This window comes from Astatotilapia calliptera, chromosome 22 (genome assembly GCF_900246225.1).
Source record: "Astatotilapia calliptera chromosome 22, fAstCal1.2, whole genome shotgun sequence".
Taxonomy (NCBI): Eukaryota; Metazoa; Chordata; class Actinopteri; order Cichliformes; family Cichlidae; genus Astatotilapia; species Astatotilapia calliptera.
In genome coordinates, this window is record NC_039322.1 from 17,789,412 (window position 1) to 17,815,703 (window position 26,292).

Genomic DNA, 26,292 nt, shown 5'->3' on the forward strand with positions numbered 1-26,292 from the left:
ATGACCTCAAAGCTAATTCCTCTCTTTTTTGGTGCAATTAAAAGACAGATCGTGTTCATTTGTTACCGCTCTGCTTTTCTTTTTATGAACTTATTAAGTGCATGCACCTTTTACTGGTGCTGCAGCAGTCTTTTTGGTAATGGGTTAATTTAATTTCCTCTTTCCCACAATATATATATTTTTTAAATAATAAATGTGCACTTGCTTTTTAGATGATGATGATTTTTCCCCCCCACATAAACTGGTCCCATTATAAATCGCTGGAACATTGTGGAAATACAGCAAAGCATGCAATCATCCACACTTGTCATATATCCTCCAATCATTTGTGTGATGCTGTAACGTAACATATCTGGAGGAATTTGGGAGATAATATGGAAACACTTCACACTTCTCTATTCTTCCAGTGTCCCACAAACGGTGCACTGCCTGCTCTGCTCTCAAGTCTGTAGAGGTGACTTTGGCTGGTCTTCTAACAGTGAGTAATGAAATGTGCTTATGTTCTCATTCACAAGGCTGGGACAGGCCTGCTAGACAGCCCACAGACCCCCCTCAGGTCATTCTCCTAGACCTGCGCTTATCGACAAGGTAATAAAAGAGACAAAGCAGAGAGGAGGCGTGCTCCTTTGTCTTCAAGGCTATTTATCCAAGATCCAATATATCGGAGTCCCGTGGGTGGGGGCCGAGGGTTTGCAGAGGAAAAGTACGAACGAGGAAGAGCTGATGTGTACACAGATGCAGACATGATGGCTCTTTCACCCTGGTTGAGGCACCGCAGAGGGCGCGCCCAAACGTTACTATCACACCTTCACAGCGAAGAAAAGATGCCAGCACGTTTTTAGCGCCTCTGGCGTAATTGTCGTCTGTAACTAACGGACTATTCGGTGACTTATTTCTACGCGAGGCCTCTGACGGAGACGCCTCTGTGCAGAGCGCTGAGACGCAAGTTATTGTGTTATTTCCTAAAGCGAAATTATGTAACCGACGTCCTCGTTATGCAACTCTCGCATACACAGGAACTCATTCTCTCGCCTGGATACACACCCACCCGCCCACACACATGCACATGTGCACGTGCATGTGTGTGCGCACACTCACACACAAACACATACCTTGTTTTGCTTCAGGGCTCCCTTTTCCTTCATGTGAGGACAGTCTTTGCCAGTGATAACAGCTTTGATATCAGCCACAGGCACTGCAGAGAGGACAGAAGTGAGTTTACAACAACGACAACAACAACAACATCATCATCATCCTCTTGACAACTGTGCTATTCCATATGGGTTCTTGTTTTGTTTTTTTTCCTTTTTCCTTCAAGTGATTAAAACTTTAAATTTTCCCCAAATCTGTCACTGTGCAAGGCCCACAAGAAAAACTGATGTTAACACTGTCTGTAAAAAGCCAACTGTTAGTGTCGGTGACTGCTGCTCGTCTCTGAATTCAGCAAGACACACATTTTTGCAGGAAATCAACATAAAATACTGATAAATATTTTCCTCTGCAAGTCATTGGGAAAGCAGTTAAATAGAAATTGTGCTAAAATACTGTAAAAAAACAAACAAACTATTAAAGGTTTTACTCACGTTTGTCCTGTAAAGAGTCATGGGGCACCTCGCCCTGAGGGCTCTCTTCCAGATCTCCGTAGTGCAGGACTTTATGATTCGGAGACAGACGGCAGTACCAAAACTTATCTAGAACAAATGATGAGAAAGACAGGAAGACAGAAGGGAGTAAGAAGCAGATTTAGAGGTGTTATGAAATAAGCAGTAGCTGGCAAAGGCATCACATGGGTATGGATTTGCATGACTCATCAACAGCAGAGAAAATTAGCATGGCAAAAAATATGTGTCAAAAAATAAAACAGCCTTGAGGAAAATCCACAGATGGGCAACGATGATCTCCACTAAGGGAGGGAGGGAGGGATCTGGAGGGGAAACAACAAAACTGGCGGCCTTCTTCACCGAACAATGACTCAACAGCAGAAAACACGGTCGATTCAAGATCACAAAAGGACATCCAGGTTTCTTTAACTCTCACTCAAAAGGCTCAAAAGAGCATGAACCCTTAATTGTGACCTGATTAAACGAAGTGTATATCGGGTCCTTGGCAGAGACATGGGATCCAAGCTACTTTTCTGTGAAGACTGTGGAAATGAGGTAAAAAATGACAGTCTTTTAATATCAAAAGCTAAGGTTCTCTCTAAAAGGCAATCAAAGCTCACATCCAACATTACAAAGGCTGTCAAAGATAAAGCATCAATTATATCAGCTATATACGACAGCAAAATATTATCTGATTTTTTTTTTTAAAAAGTGGCCTAAAATTAGGTGAGCAAAAAAATTTACTGTGCATAGGTTGTCACATCATTGTAACCGTTAAGAGGACCCTTCAAGTCAAAATCGTGTTGGTGTGTTTTTCTCGTGGACGCTCTCCTGAGCAATCTCCCAGCAGCTTCAGCACCAGTTGTGTCTGTACACACTGCTGGTTGTTGTCTCCATCAGCAGCCTCTGCCTCCAGCCTGGTGTTTGTCGGCCGTTTCCTGGCAAGGTGGGGCATCGAGCTGAGCTGGCAGAAAGAGTGCACAGACTGGGGAGTTCGGCTCGGTGCGTGCACAGTCCAAATCCTAATTGTTGAAAATAGACAGTCGGTGCTGCCAGGCCATTGGTTCGAGTGGAACTGGTCCACAGGGAGCTGAGAAGAGATCTGCGCAGTGGCTGTGAGGGGATGGGAGGCTCTCAAACTGCTCATCTTAACTGATAGGGTGTGTCTGTGCAGCAGTGCATGCTCGTCTTCTTGCTGTCTTTGATGTTAGACTTATCTCTCGTATCACTTGTAACATTCACAAAGTCAGCAACCAGAACATTGGCGAGCGATAACGTTTAACAGAATTAGGTCAAATTTTAAAGTTTACTTTTGCATTTACACAAAGTGCCTGCAGTATCCTGCACTTAAGACGGCACACATAGCACTCTTTCCAACTTTAAAGTGCCATCAAGCTGACCTTTTAAAAAGTGTTTTCCTGTAATGGGCAGCATGGGGAGTAGAGAGAGGATTCAAATGCACTGAAGTCAGCTTAATTAATATTTTATGTCGGAACGAGAGTCTTTGAAATAATCACACAAGAAGCCGTGGAGTGCTGAGGACTGCGTGAGGGGACAGTAAGAGCCCATCTAACTTACTGCATGTATAAAATAAACACTTCCAGCATACAGAGACTTAATAAAGTAATAACTGGGAAATCTGTCTAAGAAAAGCACCAAAGATAAAGGAAAATTTTGACTAGGTAAGCATGATCGCCTCGTAGTGGCATTGCTTTCTTAAGCTTTGCAAGAAGAGGAGCTTCTCACTTTTCAATGCATGAATTTGCTGTCAGTACCGGCATGAGAACAAAGCCTTAGAGATTTAGATAGAGTGGGAAAACAGATAGGAGCAACATGTATTAATGAAGGAAGAAGTAAATAAAGAATGCATAAATTCACACGTGCAGAGGAAGGATACAAAGCAAGCCACAGAGAGACGCTGATGAATGGGGGTGCAGGAGTGTTGTGGATAAACGGCAATCTCCTCAGAGTCCTCAGAGGCGATATCAGCTACAGCTAGCTTGTAGCAGGCAGATGACTTGGCTATAGTTAGCGCGCTGTTGCAGCAGATTAAAGCCGGTGGAACCCCACAGGCTGGTGTCAGATCCAGCAGGGCTCCAAAATAGCTTTACATACACTCGTGTTCTAAAAGGGTCCAGCGTGCTTTCTTTTTGTGTAGGATCCACATAGGCTGCGTGTTCCCAGTTCCACTGAGAAGCTTTCTAGGATCTCTGTGAAGTAATGATGACCATGATATGGTAATATGAGCTCAATCACAGCATGCTGCTCCGGAAAACCTAGACAAGCGTAAATCAGTCGGCCACAAGCAGCGAAGAAGATCAGACACTTAATCCGGCTGACGGTTTCCACCTGAACGTCTGTCCTGAATAATCTTTTTAACTCAATTGTTTTTCTCCCTCACTTCTGTGCTTCTTTTCGACTTCTCCGTTTCCGTCATCCGGCTATGACAACATCTGGATGACAGCTGCCAAGATGAATGCATCAGTGATCAGGTTTTAAAATGCCAGAATAAATTGGTGCATGGAGGGAAAAAAAAGAAAAAAGAAAAAAAGGACGAGGTCTAAACTCAGTCAGTCAGTTTGATTTGCCTTATTGAAAAGTACAGTTCCTGCAGGGTAGCTTCTGACAGCAATGCAATAACAGCGAACCAAACCACATCCTAAGCTTGTCACTGGGCTCCTTTTTTTAATTTAATGTATTTGTAGAGGCAAAAGTGGCAGAGAGGGGTTATGGAAAGGTGGGGGGACAGAAGAGTGAAGGGATGAGGCCTCAGGCAGATTAAATCCTCTGTGAGTGAAGAGCAGTATATTATACCTGCTACTCCTCTCTTTCCCGCTTCTCTTATTCCTCTCTGCTCCTTCTCTCTCGTGGCAGCGAGTGTGAAATGCGATATTAGGTGGAATGATTTGAATGCAAGCAGTCTGCCGGATTTTCAATTTTTATTCCTTTTGCTCTCATCTCCATTGTGCTGCTTTAAATGGGAGCGTCCTAATATCTCCTGAACAACACACTCGTGTTATTCTCTAAAGGCAATACACCGGGTTGATATTTTCACCACATCCTCTGTAGTGTAGAACTGGGGATTATCACAGTCATCTTTCATTCTTTCCATTCAAAGCTTTCCCCTCAAATGTGTCTGAAGAAGAGCAAACAGAAGTGTGTTTACAGGGCTTTTGGCTTTATGCGCCTTTGCATTTGTTAGCGCGCCCTTTCCCTGTATGTGCAGAAGCAAAAGGAGACGGAAGACGCCGCGCGTGCACCTCAAGGCAGACACGCGTGTTCCTGCTTTTCTGTATGCAGCGAGGAGAGAGGCAGAGTTTCACTATGTGTCTGCCTCAAAGGCTCAGAGAGCCAGAAAACTTCTGAGCGATCATGACGGCAGACGCACAGCAGTCCACAGCTTCAAAGATCCCCCTCAGATAAAATATCTCCCGTGGTGTTTTCACATGGAAAAGAGAATAAGGCGATGGAAACAGAGAACAGAAGAAGACAAAGGAGGAAACAGAAGCAGATCTTTTGTGGATGCAAGAGGCGTGGCAGTGGATTCTGATGCGTATGACCAAAAGTCAAGTTTGTAAGGTTGTAAATTCGTGTTTGCTCCTGTGCGCGTACATGTGTAAATGCTGCGCCTCACCTTGCCTCCTGCGACTGCTGATTTTCCTGAAGCAAGTGCCCTCACACAGCCTGTTGAGCCTCTGCTGCTTGATCAGTTCCATGATCTCCGGCTGGATCTTTTCTCTCAGCTCCCTGCCGAAAAACAAGCACACACCCTTGCTTTAAGAGAATTGTTTAAATCCCGTTAACCGCACCCGGTGTGGCGAGCCGGTGACAGCGAAGTCACAAGACCCTCCCAGTCAATAAGATTGTTGGAAATGAAACAGAGAGGGCCAAAACACACAGACATACACTTTCACAGCAAATATGTCACAGCATCTCGTGAGGTTGGATCAGCGGAAACCTGTGTTTCTGAAGCATCTGCTCGATTTCCTCTCGTTTATTCATGCAGCTTCATGTATGTGTGTTGTTTCCGTTGCATACGAATGCAGAGCACACAGCACCGGTCAACATGAATTATGTATATCATCTGCCTGAGCAGTGCCGCTCTCCATCATTATTACAGCCGAGTCCTTTCTCATCACATTTACTATACATTTGTTTTCTACCGTCGAAATATTACTGACTGTGAGAATTTTATGTTTCGGCGTTCCTGATCGCATCGTCGTCTTCCTTCGGGCTAACTCGCTTATTCCTCCCTTCATCCGTCTCCCTGCTTGGCCCTCCCTAGGCATGTATTTGCCTCATTGGTGATTCCAGTCATTACACCGATCTGTGTTAGGACATTCGCTCTGACATCTTTAAAGAAACAGCTAGTGAGAAAGGCATGGCTGGGAAAGGATGGATGACGATAGCTCGTCTTTACCACTTCATGCGCCGCGCTCATGACTGAGGTCGACACGGGCGAGGCTGCTTTTGCCTGAGAGTTTCAGATTACTTTGTTGCTTCGTCTTTTCGGGAAGCAGCTCCTCAGTTTTAATTTGAATCCATTCACCGAAAATTGAACGTCTTGTACGAACAGACCTCCGCAAAAAAGGCACTGTGGTTGTTAACAAGTGTTTAAATGATGAAAGCAATGAGGCACGGGCCTCCTGGTAATGTACACTTGGCCACTTATTACAATTGAATTAAGGTGTAGATTTTGTACATCTCAAATTACATAAAATAATAAGCTCAGAACGTCTACAAAGACGGGCAGCTTTGAAGTGAAGTGAAAGTGTCGCTTCACCTTCTTTTCATTTAACTCATTCCCCCCAATAATTTGTAGTAGAGAAGTGCGAGCGGTCGCAGCGAGTAAAGCAGGGCTCGTTTAAATATCTGGTCTGACGTGCTCAGCTCATTGTGTTTACAATTCTTAATCGTGCTGCAAAGATTAGAGGAAAACTCCGACGGCAGTCTTTAGAAGAGGCTCTGCGATGCTCAGCTCTTCTCCACAGCTGTGATACAGTTTTAAAGTGTGCCGTTTCATTTTCACTTGGCTTTAAATCACTTCACATAGACTGGGTGCATCTCATCTTTTCCTCATTAATGAAGGACGCAGCAATGAATTGGTGTGTGCTAGATTAACCAGGAAAGTGATTCAAACCAATCTGTTAAATATGATTATATAACAACTTTTGTGCAACTTTCTTTATTTTGTGTTGCTTTTTTCACCGGGTTTAATTGCTTACTAAAGTTTGGTCTCTACCCCTCCAATATTGATTCAATAAGCCCTTGCCTAAGGCATTGTTTACTCTTCAAAGGGACAAGCTCTCTTGATGCAACGATTTTTCAATAGTGCTACCTACTCCATTAAATACAGGCAGGACAAAACAATGCTCTTCATTACCGGACCTGCATCATTGAATGAGTGATCTATTACGGGCTAGCTCTCCGAGCGCAGTGAGCAGGAGGGTCATTAATGGAGTATTCATTTGGAATACCTTTTGCAATCAATTTGAATTTTATGTATATTTTCAATTACAAGAGCAAAGCGCAGACGCAACCTGCTGTGGGCCAAGTTGGAGATCAGGAGAAAAGTACTACAGCTATTTGTAGACACATATTATGCTCTCATGCACTTCCATATACCAGCAGGAATATCACCTAGCTGTAGTTTTCATTGTTTTCAGAGTGGCTTTTCCTGCAAAGCTCTACAACATGAATGAATAAAACATTAGTAGCTACTATTCATATTAAATAAAGCATTTGGCTGCTGCTTTTGAGAGCTTTGGTGTAACACTTCAAACAATATAACCCTCTGTCAAATGCATGCTTTTGTAAGTTTAGAGTTTATGCAAAAAAACAAAACAAAACTCAAACAAAAAAAATGACTGCATGACTCACAGGATGGGGCGGGACTGGAAGTCTTCCTGATTCATCCTTTCTGACTGACGTATCTTCAGGATCTCTGTGTAGCTCAGGTTCTGCAGGCGGCTCTTGAACTGGTCCAGGGAATTAGGCTTGGCAGTGAGTGCTCGCATGATCTGCTCCCTCACCACCTGCATTACCTGCACAGCAGAGCAGAGAAGCAAAAGAGCGCAAGATGAGATTATAGAGGGTGCAGGAGACATAATGGGTGAAGACAGAGAGCGTGTACTACATCTAAAAAGACACAGGAAGTCAAAATCACCCCCCTGACTCTAACCCCACCCAAATTTTAGGCTCAGGGGAGCGTTTCACTCCAAAAGGATTTATGCCTTTTATTTTTTCCAGAACTTGAGCTTCTAATCCAGTCTGGTTCATTGGGCATCAAGTAGAAAAAGAGCAAAGGAGATCAGTTTAGCAGTGGGTAGTCGAATAAAAGTATCGTATATCGGGGAAATACATGACAGAACTTGTTCACAGTATTAAAATTCAGCTAAAACCAGTTTTTTGGAAATGGGTGCAGAAGCGTGATAGGAGTGCTCTTCAAAGTCATCAAAAGCATTTCTGGATTATTTATTTTAGAGCATCTGCACACTGTCTGAAGTGAGCAATGACAAAAGAGACAACAGAGCCAGATCAATAAATGACCTCTTTTAACTGCTCGTGCAATAAAAATGAAACGCAGTAATTGACGTGTTGGTGTGCAGCACACGCAAGAAAACTCAAAAAAACACACGCAAGGAAATTCTCTGACAAATGAAGAGCTTACACAAGTTTCTATCATGACATAACAAAAGTGCCAGAAACCATAAAGAATGGTTAAAATCACACAAAAGCTAGGACGAGTAATAAACCAGGTTTATGACAGTAACACGCTGGCTATGCATATAAAAGCTCTTCATCCTTCTCTAGTCACACTGAAGCATTTTAGAAAATGAGTCCTGTGCTCAAACACTCGATGACAGCTGCTTCCATTTAACTTTGTGCTCTGACAAGTGATGTGCAGTTTGCATAATTAGAACGTTAACACTGGTGTGATCCAAAGATCCTGAATTTTCTTGATCTGCGAACGCATTTTCCCAACACACGAAAAAGGAATCTGACTGAAAACGTCCTGAAAAGTTTCAAACAGAACTTTCAAAAAGAGAGCAGCTTTCATTCAAAAACACTTTTTACCGTTTCTCTCTGGCTAAGCACTGCTCCTCCACTAACTGGAGATGATGTGACGGCAGATACGATGACAGATCAACTTTGTCAGAAGCGCCGTTTGAGCCTGCAGATGCTGATTCGCTAGATTGAATCACACTGAGGTGATGCAAAGAAATAACGTCCGCCTTCTGTTCTCTTTGATTTGACTTGATCGAGTGCTTAAGAGCACACTTGTTTCCAGCCTCTGGAGACGCTTTCTTACAAACTTTATTAAATTAGGAGATGATGAGAGTTTGAGATCATGTTTTGTGCTAACATGTGCACAGAACAAATGGATACTTCTACATTCGTGATCGGTGAAATCTTTCAGCTTCCCATTCTTAACAGCTATGCCAAAACCCAGCTAAGATCCCAAACATCGTCTTACGTAATATTATTCTTGTTTGTTTTTACTGCAAAGCGATTACTCATCAACTTGCTAACCTGTGGCCTCACACTACTCAGATCTAGGGGTGAGGGCATTAAAAATAGGTTGGACTTGGTGAAAGTGTAGCAGGCACAGAATAAACCCCAGCTCGGCACCAAAAAACAAAAACACTCCAGATGACGCAGGCAATTGAAGTTAATCCTCTTAGATCAGAATCAGCAGTACTCTGTGTTAAAAAGCATTAAGAGGAGGCCTTGACCCAAAGTCTCCTGTGGGGAAGTTGGAGCAGCTCAGCAATATTGCCAGAAAAAGAACTTAACCCATGTCTAATTCTAGATCTGATGGAGTCTCGTGGTAAAATGCTGGTATTAAGCTTTCACCACAAAAAAGTATTTTTGTAACCGATTACAAACTTTAATCTGGGGATTAACTTTTGGAATAAAATATGTTTGGAGGCGGTAATGACTGACTTCCAAACTAATGGGCAACAAATTAATCCTGGGAACTAAACACATGCAAAAAGGTGACAAGCACGGAGACAAGGAGTGTCAGGAGGTCAGAGAGGGAGTTACACAGAGCCGCAAGCACACTGGCAATGTTACAGCTGGCCTCTGAAATTAGTACATTTAAGCGACCAGATATGACAGGCCATTAGATTCCTCTGAAGAATCACTTACAGAGCTGAGACTTTGACCATATGCAGTGTGATTCATTTACAAAGCCCAGACACAGACTCGCATTAGTGGATTTGTGGTTTTTCTCTAATATAATCCAAATCTAAGTGGCACTATAACTAATGCAAAACATCAACGACTGTACAAAAGTGCATCCTTCAAATCCCCCCTAACGGAGCGCATAAAAGCCAAAATCAGGATCTTTGGTTGGTCACAAAGAAGCTCCATACTGGATGAAGATAAAGCCCATTTATGCAACGTATTGACCTCATTATTTCATTTTCATAACAATCCCGACAGCTGTGCACGAGGGCTCTTTGAAACCAACATGCTCACTGAGTAAAAATGTTATGATTTACTATATTTAAAAAGAACTGCATGGACAATGTGGCTTCTTCTAGTGATGAGATATGAATCTCTTTACTAACTGATGTGCAGTAGTGCAACATGAACAGGCTAAAAAACGTAAACGCCCCCCCCCCCCAAAAAGTGTGTCCACTAGAGGGCGAGTGTTGACGTTTTCCCTCTGCACCAGTCGGGACTAAATTGACATAAATCCATGCACATCCATATTCCCACTGTTGGATGACTTCTCCATCTGTTTTTCCATGTCCTGTCCTCACCTGTGCATCCTCATAACATGAATGCCATATTTTCACGAGGTGAAACAGGCGTCCAGGTTGTGACAGGTTTACAGCACCCCGAGACTGCCTTTTGAGCTTCAGCCCCTCACCCCAGCCTCCTCCTCCTCCTCCTCTTTGAGCTGAAAATTGCAAATGGATGAAGCCACAACTTGCAATCACGCTACCAGAGATTCATCACTTCTTTCCCCTACTTTTAATCACACCCTCACCGACTTCCCCATCATTTTTTGCACACACACGCCTATAAAAGTGATAATTAAGCCTAAAATGAATTTATTTCCCCATTAGGATTACAAATGAGGTGTCAGGTTGCCATTAAGGAACATTATGTCACTAAGAATCTTTTTAAAAATAAAGAAAATAATAAAACCGTGACAAAAACAGTTGCAGTTGGAATCTGGAGTACACTGAAGACCACCCCTGAAATGACGTTTTCTAATCTTCTTGTCACCTGTAGCCTGCTTTCTCACCTAATCTCAATCTCCAGGGACAGACCGCCATCCAGCTCTGGTGTTTCAGCCCAGCTGTCTCTGGGGATTGTTCATTAATATGCCTTGTTTGCAGTCATGTCTTCACCGGGAAAACAATTCTGTTGGCCCATGTGGCTGCTCTGATGCTAATTAACACTGCGAATATTCATCACATTTAATACGAACACATGGTCCTTTCACAACAGGGCATTATGAATATTTTATCTTCATCCTTCTCTGTTATCCACCGATTGCTCAGAGAGCACCTTGGCAGAGGTGAGATGACGTCAACGCTGAAACAAACTTTTTACCGCCTGAGCTGAGAAATCCTCAGCACCAAATTTAGGCTCCGCTTTTGGAATGGCGTCATCTTAAAGTACACTTTAGATGATTTAAGTGGCCAATCGTTCATCCCGGTCGTCGCCTCTATCTTTATTTCTGCCTCTCTCCATTTTCCCCCTCATGCACTAATCTATTCTAGACAACAGTCAGTGATTCTTACTTGTAGCTCTTTGCAAGAGAGAAGTTGGACAGCAGAGCAAGAGTTGGCAAAAGTAATTAAATGCTATCCCATGAGCCATCAAGTCCATGTAATGAAGAGCCGGCCACTGACGCGTCTACCACGCTCCCATCTCCTCGTCCTTCTCCTTTCTTCTAGTCGGCTTCTCCATCATCGGCCGGAACAAATTACCTTCCCCCTCTCAACGACCAATCGACTGTCACCGCCGTTCCATTTGCCTGAGAGATGCTAATGACATCATTTACCAGCTGCCAGTCAACTGCTCACCCGCCACTCACGCCTGTGTGGTAAAAACTGGAGATTGTCCTGGTAAGACTTTGGTGGGCAAAGTAACAACGCAGTAATCACAGAATAACGACTTCGCTGATAACTCAGTGAAAGCAATCAAAAAGTCGATCTCACACGTTGCCAATGAGGCCGTAAATGAAGAAGACTAACCATGCACGCTTGCTCGCATACAAAAGGAATGTACGCCAGCACGTGTTTGTGCAAAAACTATCTGCGCATACAAGTTCATTCCCGTCAGATTTGGGGTTTTTAAGTGACTAGCAGAAAAAAAATTAATAAAGGGGATCATTCATTACATTTCTCCTCCCTGCAACGATGTCCCACATTCAGTAAACAATTATCTTCTTGAGAGCTGACCATGATGTCATTGAAAGTAAAACAATGCCACAGAGATGGACATTAAAAGATGCCCGTTTCTTATCACGCTGCCTGGAGAGGGGAGGTGGGTACGGTTTGTATTAAATTTAAAAGCTGATAAAAAGGCAGAGTTTAAAAATAAAGAAAAAATATAAATCTGTATGTGGTTGAAGATTTATAGGTAGGATACGACTTACATCAAAGCTGTAAAACATCCTGGGAAAAAACATCAGTATCGATGATGCAAGCTGCCTAGTTTATTAAATCCATATTAAGACGAGCTTCCTTTGTGAATACAGACATTGTTTCACTCTGGTTTCTGTTTCCGAAATCATAGTGACAGTAATCTTTGCCAACAATGCCAAATGTGCGGTTTCTTGCTCTAACTCAGCCCTGCAGCCTGTGTGAGAAGACGTTTGGGGAGGCACGACAAAACACAGATCTCCGTCTGACAGGAGTCAGACAGCACAAACACACTGGCATAGTGTTGTGCTTTAACTGCTTCGCACTGGTCTGGAGCACTGAAAGCTTGAGCTGAAACAACGACTGCGTGCTAGCTGCTGTCAGTGGCATACATGTGCTGGTTACAGAGGGGACAACTGAAAGGAACTTGAGAGGATATATCTTTAAATATCAGTAATAATTATCATAACTGGGATAGTAATGTTCCCTTTGTGCAAAAGTCTCAAGTCACCCCTCATTTCTTTAAGTATGGAGGAGGTGATGAGAGAGTCTACAGCCATCTGTAAAACACGGTGGAGGCACCGTCATGGTTTGGGGCTGCATTTTAGCCAGTGGTGTTGAAGATCTTTCATCAAAAGTGATGAAATTATGAATGCAGAAAAGTACCATTGGATTTTCCACCATGCAATACCACCTGGAAAGCCTTTGAATGGCAGTGGGTTAATTTTTCAGCATGGCCCCTGACATTTCAATAAATTGCTGCAGCCATTTGCCATTTTCCTGGCAATATCTAAAGAAATAAGGGGTGGCAGAAGTCTTTTGACAGTACTGTATATAAGGAAAATATTAAGAAAATCACTGGAGTTACCTTAAACAAACTGCCCGGCAACAGAACAACGAGGCAGTCACAGCACCACTTCAGCCTTTGGTTTTTCTTAGACTCTACTGACAAACTTTGTCGCGGCTCTATGTTAACTCTGCTGAGAGGATAAGGCGCTAGTCTCATCCATTAAAATTTCAATCATGTGCCAAACCCCCCTACAGCTGACATGCAAGGAGTCATGATATCTGGGTATTTCAATGAAATAAAATAGAGTGGTACGGGGTAAATGCAACTTTAAAAGCGCAGGGAAAAGCAGCTCCATTCTCTTTCAGTCAATGCCTCGGGGACCTATTTGACAGCATTACTGCACCACAGAGAAGCACACATACTGTACTGTAGGCAAAACACTTCTACACACTCCCAATGTGCACATTTAAAGTGCACATACGCTGCTGTATTCCTCCTCTCCCAAGCATTACTCAGTAGGAGCAAGCACCACTAGCGCACACAACAATTAGTTGAGTAATTAATGGAAATTCCTAATATTTCCACGTACCCGCAAACCACATCTGAAGACCTTCCTTGCATCGGTTCTAGTCTTCCTTCCACATGAGTGATGCTGGGTCGACACCGGCTGTTGCTGTTGGCTGCTGTTGTTGCCATATTTAGAGGGCTAGCAATGCATGCTGAGACAAACTGTCAGAGGAGCTCTTTTTCAACAACCAGCTCTGTGTGAGGCGCAGCACAGCCCATATGGATGACCGCAGAAGAGAGTCGCTTGGGAAATCGCCACTTACTGCAAGTCTATCAAGAAATGCTGATGAAAGCCGAGCGCTGACCTTGGCTTGTGTACAGCGTTGCATTAATGAGTGTATTATTATGACAAAGTTGTTGCTGGAAATATGAACATTCTGCATTAATTGTCCCACAGGCGTGAGTAAATTGGTGGTGATTAACAATCTCATCAAGGACATAAAATCAGGTATTATTTAATTATATGAAGTAATGCATAAGGGGGGGGAAAGGGCCTAAGAGCACTCGTTCATGCATGAATGCTGGGTAGACTGAAGTTGTCTGGAAAACTAAATCACACAGCTTCCCCATTAATAATGCAACCAGCTCCTACTTAGGCCAGTTACAGAGCTTTTACACTAAAAGTGCAAGTTTGGCACTGTACAGAAAAGCATATGGAAGACGCTGCAGAAGCCATGCAACAGCAGTGATTTTCTACACACAGTGGGATCCAGACATTGTCAGGACGTAAAGTTTATTGCGCTTCACTTAATTTAGAACGGCGGTGGAAAAATTGATTTGTGCAAAACAGGCTTTATGCCATTACGTATGCAACCACTGTCTCCTGATGCGGCTTGAATAGAAATTCTCACCTGCTGCAGAAAATATCAAATAGAAGGAGGAGAGCAGAGAGCCAAAAAAACAAAAGAACAATATGAATCCTTGTGCACATGATTTGCTCTTGCATATTTAGTCCAAAGTGGTAATTGCAATCATACATCTTGTCTTTTTGTTGTCGGCAGAGGAAAGTGAGGTACTGAAAAAAAACACCAGACAGAGAGAGATTCTGGGTTTGTCTCCTTTTCCCGCACACGAGTATCAATCCGCAGACAGAGGAGGTGCTTTAAATTAATCACTGATTCAAACTGTGTTAGATCAAAACGGGATAATTATTCAATATTAATTACAGGGCCTTCAGCACATATGCACAATAAGTCTCACCCACACACAACCAAAACCTTTGTAGAGACTTTTCTTGCAAGAAGACTTTATATACTGCTGACTGCTGGGCACACACACACAGAGACACACAAACACACATAAATAAATGAAGAGATAGATAAATAACCGCATCAAAAGACAAGAAAACTGGAGTTTACTCATCTCTTCCCCTGCTGATTTTCAGTGTGTTGTTGTTGTGAAGATGAGACAAGACTATCTCTATCCTGACACAAAGCAACAAAAACAGCAACAACAAAAAAATGTTAGCTCTGCATCTCTGCCTGTGCAGCTCAGATGGTTTGATGCTAATGACTGATGATCTCTCTGGTCTGATTAGTGAGCTTAGCTTTGGTGTTCTCAGTGTGAGTGGGCCAACGTTGCCTGACATCAGAGATACCCCCTTAGGAACACACACAGTCATGAAAAACTAATGTACTCATAAAAAAAAGAACGAAATCCCAGCGCAGAAACACAGCTAAGCATCCGGACCGTCCTCCTGCTACAAACTCAAACCATGTGGACAACAAAAGCACACACACACACACCAAGCTAACGCAACCTCATGTGCTCTGTAGAAAGACTCAGACACAAATACGCCACTTTGCTGCGGCGCATTTACAAACACACGTGTGCGCTCGCTTTCACGTGCACCCAAAAAAGCAAAAACAATAAAGAAAACCTTGTTAAGGGAGTGGGAGGTGAAGCAGCCAGGCAGAAAGATATAAATAGCCTGTCTGAATTCAACAATAGAGGTGGTGGTGGTGGTGTAGGGGGAGAAAGGGGAGGGGTCAAGAGACACGACTAAGGAGGAGGAGGAGAGAGAAAGACAAAAAGAAATCGAGGGAAGGAAAGAGGAACGTAAACATCTGCAGAGTTGCTGAGGTACGTAAAGCCAGTGTGCTATAACAAAATGAGGAGGGGTCTCGCTGTGGGAGAGGAGTGGGGGAGGTGCCCTTTCGCCATCAGACGTATCATTTCCATACAAAGCCGGACAGCAGCGGTCACAGTTGTTGGCATATTGATGGTGGTGTGTGCGAGCACTTTTCACCAACTGTCCCGAGCCGCTTTCTGGAATCCAAACATGGCACTCGCCCAAAGCCTTCGTCACCTGCACTCACAATTATTACTGTCACATCACTTCTGACTGGACACACCGGCACCCACTCGATTAATCAAGTATGCATGCATCTATGGGAACCTTCTGGCAAAGTGAAAGAAGTGTCCGCTTGCTAAAGAGCACAGTCAGAAATCATTTGCATTGATTTGCATTAAGCGGCCTTAGCTGATCTGCACCATTAAATAAAGCTGAAATAGTAGCTAAAAACCACATTTCTATGTTCTAAAAAAGCAAGCGATTTATCAGGGTTGGGCTGATGAGAGACTCTCTGAACTGCAGTTACAGTACCAAGGGCTTTTGGGGATTGCTATGTGAATAATCCCACTTGGGATAGTCACTCTTCAACATGGCTGAACAAAGCAGATTATCTACTCTCCTCTATATCACCACAGGCAGGAACAGAAATGTCAAACACCAATAAAAAAAAAAAGGAAAAGAGGCTTTAGCTGAAGTGCTACCTTCACCACGCTCGAGGTCTCTCGTTCAGCTTACTGATCACCGATAACCAGACACATGGATTTCGTGATAGAGCTCGGCTTGTCACTTAGAGAATACAATCATTAACAGGGCTGAAACTGCAAATAAACATTTCCAGTATTGATTTAAAGTAAGACATGCAATGCTTTCGTTCTGAGAATTGATGACTTCAGAATGAAGCTCGATCCAGGACGCAGCTGGCATAAATCCCGGCCCTGGCAAGAAATACTCTGGTAAATCTAGAGTGGCTCAGTATTGCATGTTTATTTTAATTGCTCAAAAAAAATATGACAGAAAATTGAAATGTAAACATATAAACAAGCATGATTTAAGGAGAATCCCACACTGACTGAGCGTATTTTCAAAAATATAGATGGACTTTTAATTGACTGTTTCATGCTGTGTGGGAGACATTTTTTTTGAAGTGCTTAGAAATGTGTATTGGTTGTGGTAAAACCCTTTTACTTTAATCAGTCATTACCAAACTGGGCTGCAGACTAAGTCGTGACCCTTGATTGTTCGAGACAAATTTCAAACACATGCCTCAAAATTCAGATTGATATCTCAGCGTGTTCACTAGTTACAGGAAACCGTTGTAGAAGACAGAGATTTTTCTTAATTAAATGAACAAACAAAAACCGACTGGGAAAAGGTACAGTTCCCTGAAAGGGTCATGTCGGAAACATGTGTGTAAAATCAAACATGCTGATCTATCCATTATGGCAAAAACCTGTGAATAAAGAAGCAGCTGAAAGATGTTAATACTACTGATTTTATTTCTCTAGCGCCAAATCACAACAACAGTTAACTCAAGGCACTGTAAGGTAAAGACTCGACAATAATGCAGAGAAACCCCGAACAAGCAGATGATTCCCTATGAGCAAGCACTTGGTGAGAGTGGGAAGGAAAAACTCCCTTTTAACAGGAAGAAACCTCCAGCACAACCAGCCCATGGGAGGGGCAGCAATCTGCAGGAACCAATTGGGAGTTAGGGGAGGGTAGTTGGGATAACATGTCAAAGTTTGATGATTTGCTGCAGAAAGGAAGAGGGAGAACTACATCCTACATATAGCATTGGTGTACATTAGCACCAAAAAAGGGCAACAAATCCTAACATTTAAGAGACTTCAAAAAGCGTGATGACTTTAACAAACTACCTAAAGTATCTAGTTCTCGATTTAACTTCAGTTAGTCAGCATATTAATTTCTCTGATTAATCATTTCAGCTTTAACCTCAGCAGCGTATAGTTCACCCGACAGCTAAGATGCTATCCATCATCACAATAATAGGGTGAGCAGCACAACATGTGACCGCAATCCTCTCTGCATTGTGTCCCAAACAAATAAAATCAGGTACTGGCAGTACTGCACAGACGCCTGCTCTACAGTCTGGGGCTGACCTCGCTCTAATCCTGTGTCAAACCCCTCTGGCTAAAACACTGGTTGAAGCTCATCCAAGGCTGAGAGAGACAGTGTGGAGTAGAGGAGAGCAGTAGTAGTGGCATTGAATTCCTCTGGTGACAAACAGTGGGTGTTGGTAATGTGGAGTAATCCCATTCACAACAACAAAACCCAACCCCCAACACACACACACACACACACACACACACACACACACACACACACACACACACACACACACTCACTCGAACAGGAATACAGATGATGCCTGGAGTCTAATGGGGGGGTAGGTGAACAGGGAAATGTGCGCATGCAGTGTAAGTAGCTGTGGGTGTGAGCTTATAAGACAGATTATATTTGTGTGACCGAGTGTGTGTCTGTTAATGAAAAGGATGCGATCTGGGTCCCGGTCTAACCTGTTTACGCCTCGCCGAGTCTACATGACCCCATCTGTCCCTCCCCTTTTCTCTGCCGCTCTGCCCCGTCCCATCTTCTCCATCTATGCCTGCCTTTTCTACTCCTTTCCTCAATCTCTCCATCCTCCGCCTCCTCCTCCGCATCCAGGCAACAACACAAACAGTCCCTCTTCCTCCCTTACTACCACCTCCCCTCGCCCCATCCGTGCAGGCTAATTGCAAACCAGCCTCTCTTTCTCATTCTCATTTCCATTCTTAGTACTTACATGTCACCTCCATGGTTCCAAGCGTGGTGTGATACTCTCCACAGTGGCTGACGAATCCTCGTGCTTTTGCCAGGAAACGGGAGTTTTTAGAGCTCAGCGAGAGAGGGATGGACGGAAGGACGGACGGAGGGAGCAGATGGCTCCTCGGAAGAGCAGTCAAGCTGACTGTGGACAGTTAGCTTTAGCGTTAGCCACAATAAGGGGAGACTTGTCTGTCAACACAGCTTGTGTACCACCTCCGGTTTGCCTTTTCGAATCTGTTTATCCTACTAAATCAGCTTTCCTGCTTCACTCGCTGTTTCAGCATGTTCTCTTTAATTTAAAAATAAAAAACCCTGCCTTCTTCCCCTTCATAAAACTTTACCCATCTCAATTCTACTATATTTTTGCATGCCTCTGTATTTGCCTTCCTCCCTCCCTCTGTGACTCTAAGAGCATCAGCCAGGCTGCTCTGCTTCACTTAGGTTGATCTCGGGGCTTATGCCCTGATTGGACACACGCCACGATCAGAGACACCAATCGTGGTGCAGCAAGTGGATCACATGATAAGAGTGTGTGTGTGTGTTTGTCTGAGAGCAGTTTGGACGAAGAGGGAGGGAGGAAAGATAAGAGATGGGGAGAAGGAGGAGGAGGGGTTTTGTGAGTGGCTGCAAGCCGCTACATCACTGAGGGATTTTTTTTTCCAAGAGCCTGAGCAGAGAGAGAGAGATGAAGGTGTTTTTTTCCCCACTCCTGTGGAGAAGAGGAGGAAGAGGAGCGGCGCACAGCACAGACGTTTGGATGAAGGCACGACAGGCAGCTGTACAAGACAGTCTCTGATAGATGCTGTCGCACACACAAACGCAAGCGTGCACGCATGCACACATGCACGCATGCAGCACAGTGGCTCCATCTTACCGACACAGAGCCAGAGTAGTGCAGCACAGCAGAGGTAATTGAACAGCGGTTGCTATGGAAACAGGGGAAACGGTTGCTGACGGTCGGCGCTGTGCCCTGGGAGCATCAGACTTGCCTCTATTAAACATACATACATCATGTACTCACAGCACACACGCCTTTATGCTCTCATGTTTTGTCTTTTTTTTTTTTTTTTTGAACATTCAAAAAACCAATAAGGCCGTGCTGTGTGCACGGCCTTAACCGCCATAGTGTTTTAAGCTTCTTTTAAGCCTTGTGCCTTTGTCTTAAATGAGCTTAAATCCACAGTTTGTGTGTGTGTGTGTGTGTACTGGGCAGATGCTCCATCGAGCGTGAAGATGCAGCCACTGAAAGAACCATCGAGATTTACTCACACACTTCACATCCAAACGTAGACAAAACCTGACCAAGGATTTTTTTCCCCCAACAAGTATTCAGCACTTCAGAAAGCTGACTGCCTGGCAAATGTAGAACCTACAGGAACATCTAGCCATATGGGAACCTTATCTAAAGTGGACGCCCTCAGAATTACACTTGACACATGGAATTATCCACCCACACATCCATGCGTCCTCTCCAAAGAGGATATACCCTCCTATATACTGTGTGCACATTTGGAGCTGTGGCACACATCTACACACTATAGGTACGGGCTGGTCCTTTTATAGCACAGCCATATCTGCTTGTTCAAGAGAGCGTACCTGGGCTTGAATGTCTGCTATTTACTTATTTATTTGTGAAAATCATTCCTTCATAGGCGATAAAGACAAACGGCAACAAAGACTGATAATCTGCATCCATATACTCCACATCACTCGGCAGAGCTGCATGCGAGAAAGCAAATGTCTGACTCATTCACACGGCATTAAATGGTCTTTACGCCGTGAGCTGCCTCGTACACAAAGTTCACGCAATGCCTCATTACTTCCATGAGAAAATAGCGCAGGTAGCCAGTGGCCATTATGTTTCCTGCCTCCTGCACTCTCTGCAAGAAAGCAGCTGAATTAAAGCAGGACATATCTAGAAAATTTGTCTCTGGCCTTCTCCAAACTATACATTTTCTTGCTCCTTTACTCTTCATTTAAAGAAATTCTCCTACTCTTACTCCTTAAAAACACAGGCAATAATAAAAACAAGACATTTTCCAAATGCTAATACCATGCCTCTTTGCAATTGGCTGAATTACTGCAGTAGATCTCTTGGTGTTAATGATCAGCGGGCTCATGTACTGAGACGTTTGTCAGAGAGATACGTTTAAAACATTCAAAAGGCTTTTTATGACTTTAAATGTTAATTTTTTGTGATTTGTAATTTTCTTTATTGCCTTTTAGCGATATATTGGATAAACTGCTTCCACTAAATTGTTTCGTTCTTGTTCAAAGTATCACGTTCTGATTTTAAACTGAGCAAGTTGAGACTTTGCATTTAAAAGGATCTGAGCTTTCCCAGTGTGAATTTTCCTCTTCTCTATCCTTTTGCTTCAGCTACAGATAAAAACAAAAAACTAGATCGTTTTTTACCAAATTAGGTAGAAATGACAACTTTTAAATATCATCAGGTGGGGTAGATGTCTCAAGGCTTCCTTTTAAGGTCATAGGGGAAATAAGCAGAGGATGCAAGCACTGACCTCCACACGCCCCATTTAGCTGACACACAGTCCTTGAGACCAAATGGTTTTACTATCAACAGCTACTGCTGAATTTCAAAGTCATGCGCAATGAAAGACGAGGCTGGGGAGGTAAGCATCTTCTGTCTCTATCAGTTGAAACTGATTCTAGCTTCAAGTGAACGATGTGAAGGGAAGGGGACTGGGTAACAGGATCACTAGCCAGTTGTGGTGTTACAATAAGTGTCAATTAGGAGATTATTCCATCACTCTGTGTCTATTATTAAATAAAGCCCAAGTTTCAGTCTATTAGACAATCAGGTGACATAACAAATCTCTTGTGTAACACTGAAAATCACTCATTTTCCATTCGGTTGTGAATGGAAAACAACAGCAGGACAATCACGCTGTCAAATTAACTGGAGATAAAAACACAGCTGCTGGTGAGCACATCAATCGACAGTAGGTGGCTTTGACATTTGCTCGAATGCTAAAAAGGAGTCAACAAGGTTTTTATTGTTTCGGTCTCAACACGGTGTCTTCCTAAAGCCTCTCGCATTGGATCAAAACAAGTCTGGAAACAACACCGACACATTTTCCATATCACTTCTCATTTCCTCTGTGAAAGTTGAACGTGAGAGTTTTCCATCAATTTTCCATCTGAACACCGAGTTACATTTGCGCTGACACTGAGACCGGCTTATGAAACTCCCACTGCCATCTTCCATCATTTGACTCTGCGACGAAACACCTGAAGATGATGCAATTATTCATGCACACCAACTCCATTCAAATTCAACCAAAAACAAACTTTGAAGATATATTTCGGGGCCGCTTGAGGTCTGAGTTGACAGTTAGAGTGTCACCATTATGCAGCACAGTGTGTGTCTGCTTATGGTAGAGTGAACCACACAGCATCTACCCTTGGAGCTGAAATAAGGGCTGGTTTCTTCAGTGGTAAAGCTCGTACCGGTTTGGCATTTGACGTTGTAACGTAATCGTAACTTCTTTGATAAATTAGAGAAAAGACACAGAGCATCTGCTGTCTGCTACAACTGATGCCCAATTGACTTCACAACATACAATATCTGTCATAAACACCTCATTACCAACACCGTCTGGCCATGCACCTACATAAATTTCCCGTGTGAGCCGATTCAACATTAGCCAGCTAACAGGAAGTATGTCATCTTCATCCAAACTCCACTGATCCCCAAATGAAGATGTAGGGCCTTTATATGGGCTCTCTCTGCCAACAGAGAAAGCTAATGTTTTATACCAGAACCAGAGCAGAACAATGCAGGAAAAATATTCCAACATGTGTGCAAGCTTCCTTTCTAAATCTGCGGCATCTTGTTTGAGAAATCACACCTTTCACATCCGTCACATCTTTCAGCCCTTTGTGTCTAAGTTTTATTTTACATATTACGAGAAATAAACGCATCTTAGCAACATTTACCGGCAGTGGGGTGCACAGCCTCCTTGTGTTCTCAGTTTAGCACTGGCTACCATCATCAGCCCCCACTTCACAGGACCTCAGGGGGTCTAAAAGGATATATGGCATTAATAGTTCACTGATATACTCTGAAGCCAGACCACTCAAGGCCTTATAGATGAGGAGGAACTGAAATTGAATCCTAAATTTAATCAGAAGCCCGTGTAACGACATCAGACCTGGCGTGATATGAGAGCTATACGAGGTCTTAGTGAGCAGCCTTGCTGCAGAATATTGAACTGAGTGCAACTGGGTAAATGTTGGAATAATGAGTATCACAAGAGCATGGATAACTGTAAAACTGCAGCATTTAGGTTTGTCATTTTTAAGTGGTGCGCTAAGTTTTGTAAGATGCTCCTTACACCAGATTTCCTCTTATTTAAATGAAAAAATCCACTTCTTAATCCCAGTAGGAAAATACTGGCGAAAGGCAGTGCTACCCCTCGGCCTCCAAGTAGGCACACCTGTGGTATCAGTTTCAAAATCCTCCTAGAGAATTGCATTCACAAGGATTTCAGAAAACAAGGTCAATGACATTCAAACTCATCTGAGATTTTTAGTAGAGGCATCTAGGGTATCAATTTGAAGCTCCTATGTCGCCTCTTTTTTGACTAATTGTATTCACAAACTTAGTCGACAATCCCCCATCAGCCTTTTTGTGCCTGAGGGGTAATAAACTAAAGAGGTCTCCATGCTTAATGAATAAATAGAGCTGTGCATGAACTTTGCAGTAATGATGAAATATACAAGCACACTTACTTGCTTTTTCCAGCTGTGACACATCTATGTGGAAAGCTCAGTACAAAACCAAAACCTAGGCCCAATAATATTCATGAATACTGTGATGTTTTGTCTTCATCTCAACCTTCCTGCTCCCTCAAAAGAAAGAAAGAAAAAGAACAGACACACACACGCACGCAGCATACCTTGTTGAAATCTTCACTTGTGGCTCTCATCTCCTTCCAGGTCTTGTTGAGCAGCTGGATGCAGATACAGAAGAATTCTTCAAAAGCGCGATCGTGGGTGAAGAACATGGGGTGGAAGTCATGGCAGTTTTCACTGGCTGTGGACACAAAAAATACAGATTCTTAAGTACAGAGGAGATAGCTCTAATCTGACTAAACCCAAATAATGCTGCATTTAACTAATAAAAACAAAGCTCAGAAACATGACATACATGACATTTTATATACAGTCTGTATGTGTGCTTGACCCTGTTAGCCGTTGGCCCCGTTTCCACTCTTTATGCTAAGCTACGCTAACTAGAAGACGGCTCAGGCAACATCTTTGATATCCTGACATGATGCCTGGCAAACAGCTTGTTTTGTGCAAATACCACAAGAGCGAATCATCTTACATTAGTCTGGATATTTTGTTTGTAACTGTGACTTCTGGTACCACTGAACTCATCATTAGATTTATAAATATTTTAAAAAGTGTGATCTTGTTAGTTAACAGATAGCCTCAGGCACAACAAAATGCCAAAGGATTAGCCAGTTGCTGAGCAAAGCAAAGGTGCATTTATTTTAACCCAAATGCTCCTTTCAATTAAGGACTGTGGCCTGAAGCTCGAGTCGAGACACCTGACAGAAGCACACTGGGACGGGCATCCCACACAAACAACCACGGCAAATAAACATCACTTAGCTAGAAACATTACAAATAAAATCATACACTAAAGGTTCTGCTTTACACTGACAAATGTGTCTGATGATCACAGAGACGCTTAAGTGTGAAAGCAGAATCATCAGGTTTGTGTATATTAAAGAGCCACCTTGAAAATAATGTAATTTCCACTAGCGACAGAATATTATGGAATATGACACACGGTTCATTAGAGAAAATCTAAGAAGCCTGATAGGGATTGTCTGCTTCAGCGTTGCAGACGTGGCAGGAAGTTGACGTGTTTATAAGGTTATTTCATTAAGAAAAAAAAGAAAAACACTACAGAGAAACAGATGCAGTTTCCCAATGAAGCAAAACTGCGTGTTATTGAAAATTTCGCCACTCATCAACTTCAAACACAAAAATGCCCCTCAGAGGCAAACTGTGACCTGCAAACGGCTCCAAGTGGACTACGTCGAGACTTTCCATTTTCCAAAGCCAGAGGTGGTTTGTTTTTTTTATTAGCGGCCCACTGAAGCATTTCAATCCTCACCATTTGTGCGAGAGCATGTACGAAATAAGAACGAGAGGGAAGAGAGAAAGCCGAGGCTCTTGAGTGCCCAAACCGCATTAACCAAGAGCTACAATAACAAGGCTTGACATTCATTTGAACTAAATTCGTCTCCCTCTCGTCTTGCTGAGATGAGTGGCGGCCCTGAGCCAAAGGTTGGTTCATTTAAAGAGTTTCAGAATGGAGCAGCGGGAGCACTCGCCCACCAGGAGCAGCCATGAAATTGGATGGAAGGGGTCAGGCTGCAATTGAAACTTCACAGTATAATGAGTGATGCCCTCAGCCCACGGGCACAGCGACCTGAGCCTTGATTTGAAGCGATAGATGCGAGATTAAGGGGAGGGCGAGAGGGGAATCCGGGGAAATGTGTTACCCGTGCCAGTAGTCAATCAGGAAGCTAATAGAGGTGAGCCAAAACAGATGCTGACTACCTGCTTAGTCTACAGTCTTTCTCTCGGGGACAGGAAAAAAAAAAGAAGAGGAAAGAGATAAAAAAAGAAAGGACAGATTACAAAAACTCCCTCAATAATCAAGTACAGCCCCCCCCCCCCTTTTTTTTTTTTAAATCTGGCAAGCACAAGGTGTCGGGAAGGCTGAAGTTTGAAGTGACCTCTGAGCTAAATGGGTTATTTATTGATAGGACCAACAGAGCCCCAAGGTGCCAAGGTGAGGGGAATTACATGTCAAGGTTTATTCTGGAGATACAGACAGCGAGCTCTCTGGTGTGATGCTGCAGAGATTTGTCCATCTCTGGGTTTTGTAAAGCGTGCTGAGTCGAGGGTGGTTTTATTACCTCCAGAAGCACCGATGCTAAGGGGGGAAAGTAAAACATGGCACTGTGCGGATGGCTCCAAATGGTTATAAAGAGCGCCGTTATCCAAATGCTTACAGAATGCGGATGGTTGAATACAAACACACTTAGCTTAGGGTAAGTGGGAAAAAGCAAAACACCAAAACGTGCACTTTAAGATGCCGTTTAATCGACATTAGGAACGAGCCTTAAATGGTTCTCATGCGACTGTAGCAGAGAAATGGCTGCGATCCTTAGTCTGTTCATTCGAATTTAAATACATCACGTTTACATATAGATGCTGTTTTCAGCTTTTTGATATTTGATTTTTTGACTGCAGAGTGCTGTAGTTCATATGGAGGGAAATGCTGAACAATTTAGTACTTCCCTTTTTTCAGCTAGCTGAAATGCCACTGAATCATTCTCAACACTGCACAAAGGCACTTAAAATTATCCACCTGAATGGAGCTGGAACTGTGTGAGTGCAAAGTCTTGTTGCCATGATTAGGTAACTAGAGCTTTAAGCCTTGCTAGCCTTAACAAACCTTTGTGTTTTTTTCCCTAACCAGAGCGGCGGTTTAGCATTTTTCTGAGTGACACTATGAACACAATAACGAAATGAAAATAGAGGCGCAATAAAACTGTATTGCCCATTATTCTGACTTAAGGGGCTATGCAGCTGAAATCGATGTACAGTAGTATTTAGCTTCTTGTTACTGCTCGTCTCAAATCATGCACACGACCTCGATTTGAAGCTGAGAGACATCACGCTGTGTGCATGAAAGGAGGAATCCATTAGAAAACTTCTTTCAGTGCACAGGCTGGCATTACTGACCTGACATTAAGGAGTACTGGTGAA

General features: G+C 43.1%; 1 protein-coding gene across 6 annotated transcripts in view; it reads right to left on the bottom strand.

The window, feature by feature from the left end:
• The window catches only part of elmo1 (engulfment and cell motility 1 (ced-12 homolog, C. elegans)), a 102,565-nt gene that overhangs the window by 3,182 nt on the left and 73,091 nt on the right, over positions 1–26,292 (bottom strand). For 5 of the 6 annotated variants that reach the window (XM_026157087.1, XM_026157085.1, XM_026157086.1 and 2 more), the window contains 5 exons: positions 23,394–23,530; positions 7,482–7,645; positions 5,236–5,348; positions 1,584–1,691; positions 1,113–1,195 (listed from right to left, as the gene is read on the bottom strand). In XM_026157087.1, coding sequence (XP_026012872.1) covers positions 1,113–1,195; positions 1,584–1,691; positions 5,236–5,348; positions 7,482–7,645; positions 23,394–23,530 — 605 coding nt within the window. Of the gene's footprint in view, positions 1–1,112; positions 1,196–1,583; positions 1,692–5,235; positions 5,349–7,481; positions 7,646–18,448; positions 18,923–23,393; positions 23,531–26,292 lie in introns of those variants that run through there. The other variant, XM_026157088.1, reaches the window with a different exon arrangement.